This window comes from Ascaphus truei, chromosome 2 (genome assembly GCF_040206685.1).
Source record: "Ascaphus truei isolate aAscTru1 chromosome 2, aAscTru1.hap1, whole genome shotgun sequence".
Lineage (NCBI taxonomy): Eukaryota > Metazoa > Chordata > Amphibia > Anura > Ascaphidae > Ascaphus > Ascaphus truei.
Window position 1 is genome coordinate 116,792,510 of NC_134484.1, and position 7,023 is coordinate 116,799,532.

At 35.1% G+C, this 7,023-nt stretch overlaps 1 protein-coding gene across 4 annotated transcripts in view; it reads left to right on the forward strand.

Annotated features, from left to right (window-relative positions):
• The first annotated feature begins 5,382 nt into the window (after positions 1-5,382).
• Positions 5,383-7,023, forward strand: part of ST18 (ST18 C2H2C-type zinc finger transcription factor) — a 235,555-nt gene continuing 233,914 nt past the window's right edge. For all 4 annotated transcript variants that reach the window (XM_075584429.1, XM_075584458.1, XM_075584439.1 and 1 more), the window contains exon 1: positions 5,383-5,721. Coding sequence is in view for 1 of the 4 variants with exons in the window: in XM_075584455.1 (XP_075440570.1) it covers position 5,721 (1 nt within the window). In the remaining 3 variants the exon portion in view is untranslated. The remainder of the gene's footprint in view (positions 5,722-7,023) is intronic.

Consider the following 7,023-nt stretch of genomic DNA (forward strand, 5'->3'; position numbering starts at 1 on the left):
GCGTGACCATTGACTGCTTTAGTAGCTTATCATACCCAATGGGTACATGGTGGGTATAGTGGGTCCGGGGTGTATGGTTAGGCCTCCTGGGTGGGTAGTGGGGGAGGGTGGGTTAAACCCTTAATTACTATAGCGGTTATTAACCGCTATAGTGATTAAGGGGTTAGGGGCCATTAGATTGTATTTTTGTATGTATTCTTTCTGGCAAAGGAGGACATGGCCCTGCAGTATGCTGACGAGGATGCCCTTCATGATGGCAGGGGTAAGTAGAAAGGTTAATTTACTTTATTTCTGCTGCCTGGCTAGTGTTTGATTTAATAATAGGCAAATGATCTTTTATCCATTTCTGGATAATAGTTATTTTGCCCATTACTGTACTGTATGTGTTGGGGGAGGGGGAAGGTGTATTTATTGCTATGTATTCCAAATTTAATTTTTTGATACAGGATTGGTACCGCAGGCCAGCGGGGACCACCCGAGGACCCTCGTTGGCCTCTGGAATCAATCCTGTGTATCAAAAAATAAATAATGGTTTTATGTGGGGGCACAGGGGATGGGTTGTGTATTGGTGGTTAGTACATATTGTAATGTTTATAGGGCCAAGTACCTGCTTCACTCACCCCCTCTGCCCCCCAAAATGCTGCTATTGTTCCTTAACCCCTTCATTGCCTTAGCGGTTAGCCGCTAAGGCAATGAAGTTTGACTGTGAATGCATTTGTATTGCATCGGATTGATGCCGGGGGTCTCCAGTGCTGACATTAATGGATATCAGCTTCGGAGACTCCCGGCATCAATCCGATGCAGGAAAAATGCATAATTTTTTCTCTAAGTCCCGTCTCGCCGCTTATCGGCAGCTTCTCACCACCCCCTTGCCAACTTTTCCTGGTGACACAATTTTGAGAAGAAATCACTATTCCAGAGCCGCGATTAGCCTCGATAAGCTAAATCAGGGCTACTAGAATAGCACGATTTTGAAAACCTTGCGATAAGTGGCTTATTTACACCCTAAAAATTTGCCCATAAGCTCTCTAATTGCCGACTTATGGGCTTACTGAATAGCAGTAGGTTTTTATGGCGATAAGGTGGCAATAAGTGGCTTATCACTGCTTTGTGAATTGTCCCCATAGTGTATTGATTAATAACTGTCTGTGCTTCTGAGGTGAAAACAAACACACTCAAGTAATAAGTGGAACACTTCACAATAAAAAATTAGGGGGAGGAGTGGTGCACCTTCAGTCACGACTTACCGTATATAAAGACACTAGTGACTGATAAAAACCTGCATGTATCAAACAACGAGGATAAATTACTCTATCTTTAAGCATAAAAAAGATAAGAATTGCTTGAGCACTTCAGTATTATATCAAAAAAGTATTTATCCCTTCAAAAGTGTTTGCATAATAGGAACTTCCTTTTCAAGAAAACAGACATTCTGTATAAAAATACCTAACTTCCCATCCAGTACACCAACATGTAAGCTTCCAGTCAAAATGTTAGACCTTATTATGTATCACGGTGTGTGAGGAATGGTGTAGCCAGGACGTAGCTGGAGAGCCGACAGCGCTTTTTAATGGCGGAAGTGAAGTCACCTTGGCTAAAAAAGGCCCTTGATACCTGACATCCCTTCTCTCTTCCTTGCAATACAAATGTAGCCAAGATTATTGCACCCATTATCACACAAATTGGCTACTAGCCTTTGTTTTGAATTGCTAATTGCCCGATAACACATCTATACATTCACTTGACAGTTCAACACTTGAAGGGTCAATTACTCATAGACCATTTTCTTCTAGTATCTTTCTTTTCATACCAGCGAAAACACGTTGTCATAACTTATAGGTCATACATTCAAAATAACATTGTGAACCCAACACGAATTAAAATTGTACAAATATATGATATATTTTAAAGAAAATTCAGCATTGCATGTACTCCAAAAAAGGAAAAATAAAGGGCAGAAAATGCACACAATGACAAAATTAATTTACAAAAAAACTTTAGATTTTATTGTAGGTTGTAAAAGCCTGAAGGGGACCAACATTGAAGTTAATCATAGATTAAAGTATAGCATACAGAGCTTTCGAACACCCATAGGTTTCTTCTTCAAGTAGGCTTGACACTGTACAGTACACTTGAAGAGTTTTGAAGAACTCTAATGTTGGTCCGCTAATAGTTATCACAATCTCATGTAATCTGATTTTCTTCAGGGCCAATACAGCTACTAGAACTCTGAATTATAAAATAACGTTATAAATACACAATAAATTAGAATTACAACTCTAGCTTGCATATCCATTGGGATGTAGCGGAAAGGCAGACACACTAGCAGAGTCCTCGACCTCCCACCGAACATATTGTTTGTGTACCCTTTAGGTAGCAGAGAGACCCCAATGTTTTAAGGCTCTATGTCCACAATGTTGGGGGTCTCTCTGACAGTGTCTCCCTTTCTGCTACTTTCTTATGGATCTGTAAGTTATATTTTCCTATTTATAAAGTATTTATAAAGTCTTTTGATAATTTCAATTTGTCTTTGTGCATTTTTTATCCTATATAGCCCTTTTTTTGGTATATTTCAAAGTGTCAAATACTGTAGAGTCAGTGATTTTCTTTTGTTGCACCCAAAATGGGGATGATTCATCAATATAAAGCAAAATTGCCACAAAGTATTTTTCTTCTTGCATTATTTCACATTACAGTATTATGCTCCAATGTTGTGCATCAGCTTGGAATTTGGAGAGAGTCAAAGGGAGGAGTAACGATGCACTTCTCATGAAGGCATGTATTAAATACTGCGTCACTGCACACTTTTATTTCCCTGTTATTAGCCATTAAAATTATTGCTAGGTCAGAGATGACAAACTTCTATGGTTAATAATCAGCATAAAATATAAGAAACTGTTTCTTAAATTTGTTGCAGCTGCTAATTTAAATACTGTAGGTATTTTGTTTGCACTGATACATTATCCAAATGCTTTTAAAAGGAGGTAATTGATTTATGCCCTATCAATAATTTATGAATATGGATACTCAATTAATCATTTATTATATTTTTTATATGGTGTGTAATTCACACATTATGTGCACTAATACTTAATCTTTCTAAAAATAAACATTTACTGTCCTATTATATATGTGACTGCTTTAAATTTTTAAATTATATTAGGAACTTTCATGTTTAATGAATCAAAGTGTTCCAATTCAAATACAAAAGAAATGTCTTGTTATCTGCATTATATTTACAAGATACATTAACCATTCGCTTTCACTTTGATAGAAGTAATGTAGATGAGACTTATACATAGAAAAGACACATCTGTAGCATCATGGAATAAAATGTACTGAAAATATAATATTCATAATTAAGATTTCTAATGAATGGCCTTGTTAATGCATACAGTGTATGCATGTTGTGAAATTTTGCAAGCTTAATTAGTACTTGCTGATTATGTTTATTTCCTGATGTACACACTGATTAAGCATTGTCCACACACTGAAGCTTGAAACAGGATCAGTGGATAAAGTAGCACCTAGTCATTTAACTGGGGACACAAAATGCAAATAGAGCAACTTATGTAAAATTGAATTAATTCTAATAGAACCCATTTTGCTTGAGCAGCTGGTGTCACATTATAAACAGAGTTCTCTTGTTATGAGAAATAAAAGGCTTCTGTTGACAGATGCTTACAGTATATACTATTAAATATAGGCACACATAGTGTTTAAAAAAGAATTTCATTCTGGTTCTATTATATTAGGGATCATCTCTGCTTTGTTGTAGTAAATATTTTGTATGGTATTCCAACAAAAATAGGACATTATTTCTTTCTTTTGTTGTTGCTGTTGTTACATATGAGGCACATAATATATTTAATAATTTTACTGACTGTAAAGTTTGAAACTAGTCTCTATACTGTAGTTTTTTAGGTATTTTTATTTTTTTACTGAATTGTGTTCTGGTAAATTAACACAATGCTGTCGTGTGTTTAAGAAAATTGAGAAAAGTCATAAAGATATTTAAAAATGTATTTTATATACCTGATCTATCGTTATTTAAATAATTTTTCCTGTGATCTTTATGCAGTTTTTATACAAACTGTAATATAATTTATGCTCAGCAATCAGCACCATGAAAGTAAATAAGGACACATAAGGTATCTAAATGCTTTTAGGTGAAGCTTGCCCAGATTTAATTTGAGGCTGAGGAGATATACAGTAAAACAAACTTTCAAATGTTCTACTTGCTTTGGCAATAGACTACTGTATGACAATATACAGACTTTTCACATGCATATTTTATTTTACACATGGATATATAAACATTAAATTGCATTCCTAAACACATTAGAATTAACTCCTCCTGTGCTCAATGTAAAAGGAATATAGCAATATTCTTGAAATTAATATTGTACATGCAGACTTTTTGCAAAATACAGTAAACAAAATCTAACTTTGTGATGCAGTATGTGGTGTAAAAGCTATTTATGATTTTTTTTTAATTAAACATATACCTTCTAAATACACCAACCCTGAAACCCAATTTACTCTAAACTGAAGGCAAAAATGCATCATGTACTCTATTTAAAAAATAAAGATAAGTGCAAAAAGTTCAATGTACTGATGTGCCTGACAGCAGATTTGGTGCATATTTGCCAGATTTTTTTTCTTTCCCTACTTTTCAAAATAGTGCACAAGAAAAATTGGAATATTAGCTCTGTTGATATAACTGTGCTATGAAACAATAACTGTGATTTTGACCAAAGGGTCTTTATGTGTGCAGACTAGCGTAAGACAGTGGTGGCTAGACCCTGCCTCTCTCCTCCTTAACACTAACCCCTCCTAGAAGTGTGTCTGCCTTTGGCATTCTAATTGGTTTGTGTTTGTGAAGTGGGGCCACTATTTTCTTATGGCTTGAGGCTTGTGTTTACCAAGCCTGCTGGAGGCCAAGTGACATATCAATGTAGCTTAGCTCCTGCCATCTCTTTGCTATATCTTCAGGCACATTTTCTTTTTCAGTACAGTATCTGTGCCTGTCTAATTCTTGAGCTTCTATGAAGCAAGCACAGGAGGGTACAAGGCCTACAGGGAGGAATTACACCTAATTACTCAAATAATTGCTAGTCTGTTGCCTTCTTAGTCACCAAATATAATTTCCAGGTCCCTGGCTTTTATAGATAGTGTTCTGGAGGCAGGAGGACACTGCCCCCTTTTTAACTCAGCCCATTCACTCACAAAATCAGAACACTCGAGCCTGCAAAATTAATAAGCACCACTTCCATTACATATATTTTAGATTGTTGTTGCCGTGGCGATAAACTCAGGGACATTGAATCTCCTCTGTTGAGCCATTGTTATCATCCCTGGCCATCTGCTGCAGAGGAGTGATATTCCATCTCATTTGCATGATGACTGATATATGGGAGGCTTGGAAGGACATATGCCACAGCAATCATGTGATGAAAATTAAAGTGAAAGTTTTGGGCCCAGAGCCGGGGAAAAAAATCTGTGTATGCGCATGAGGCTGTTGATGTGCAAATGTGAATCATATTGAGAAGCTCTGAATAGGGAGGTGTGACGTAAAGAGGGAACACAAACGCAGGTGCTTATCTCTAGACAGTCAAAGGCACTGGATGTCATATCATGGGAACTACCTTTCAAAGACAGCTTTAGTATACAGTTCAGCACACAAGGGAACAGAAAGATAAGTTTTTGGCAACATAAAAAGTAAGTCAATTGTATTGATAATCTGTAGACATTAGTCTGTAGCAACTCATACTGCAAACAAATATTTTTTATTTAAAATGTAGTTTGTTGTTTTGTGACTATTGCCAGGAAAATAGCATTATTGCACTGTAGTAGTTAAAAACTGTATGTTTCTATTGGTTTTGATTTTTGCTGGGTGACATAACCAACAAGAACTTTACTTTGTGTTCTTAATAAAAGTAGTCTTCCAGCAAACATGATCCATACATACTCTGACATGCCTGTGCTTGTTTCACCACGCAGGATTTGCCATAGCTGCTATTTTTGTCTCCTGTAGTAAAATGATTCTTGTAAGTGCATGGAAAAATCTTTCAAAACAGAATGTTGTGGTGTAATTGCATTTATAATGCATCACCAAAGCCTTTGTTTAAATGCATTTCAAATTAAGTGAATTCACAACTAGAAACTTAATAGTGTTTTTTTTTTTGTAAAGGGAAAGTTAGTGAACTTTAAAGTTGTCTCTTATGTAACATAATTAAATTAAATCTCGCCTGCTGTACAAATCAAGTTATATTCATTCTTTTTTTCAATTTTATAAAGCAAATTTTAAACTATACTATACACACACTTCTGTTTTTTTTTGTTTTTTTTAAGGTGACTTAATAGGGGTAAGTAAAGATACACTGCTGTCTAGGTCTTTTTAATAGAGAAATGTAAAGATAATAGGAAAGTATCTGTCATCTAAATTTAACATAGGTTGAACTTGATGGACATATGTCTTTTTTTTTCAAACTCATCTACTATGTAACTATGTAACTATAACATATATTTTTTTCCGGTTTAATAAATTGTGAGAGTTTATTTTTAAAATAGATCATGCTATCAACAAAGAAGTATCATTGTGATTGTGTCATAAAATATTTACAATGGTAAAGGGAGGGGTAAAAATAAAGCTAGCAATTGTATAATTTTGGAACAAGTGGAAGACTGATTTCCTAAAGTTAAAAAAAGTTTGGCACCTTTATAGCATACATTGCCTGACAATGATTTTTTTCTATGCAACATGACACTATTAGTAAATGATTACAGCAAGACTAAAAGGGTGTGATTTGTACATTCCTTTCTTAACATTAGAGCTCAGAGAAGTCTAAAAGTATCTTAAAAAACTTGTCAAACTTCACATCCTCCCAAAGCAATCCACTACAAAAGATAAATCAATAAATGAATACAGTAATATACGGTGACCAATTGCTCTGTAATAAAAAATAAATAAAAAAACCCTAGTAATAGTGGATACATTTCATGCCTTTTTAGATCTTTCAC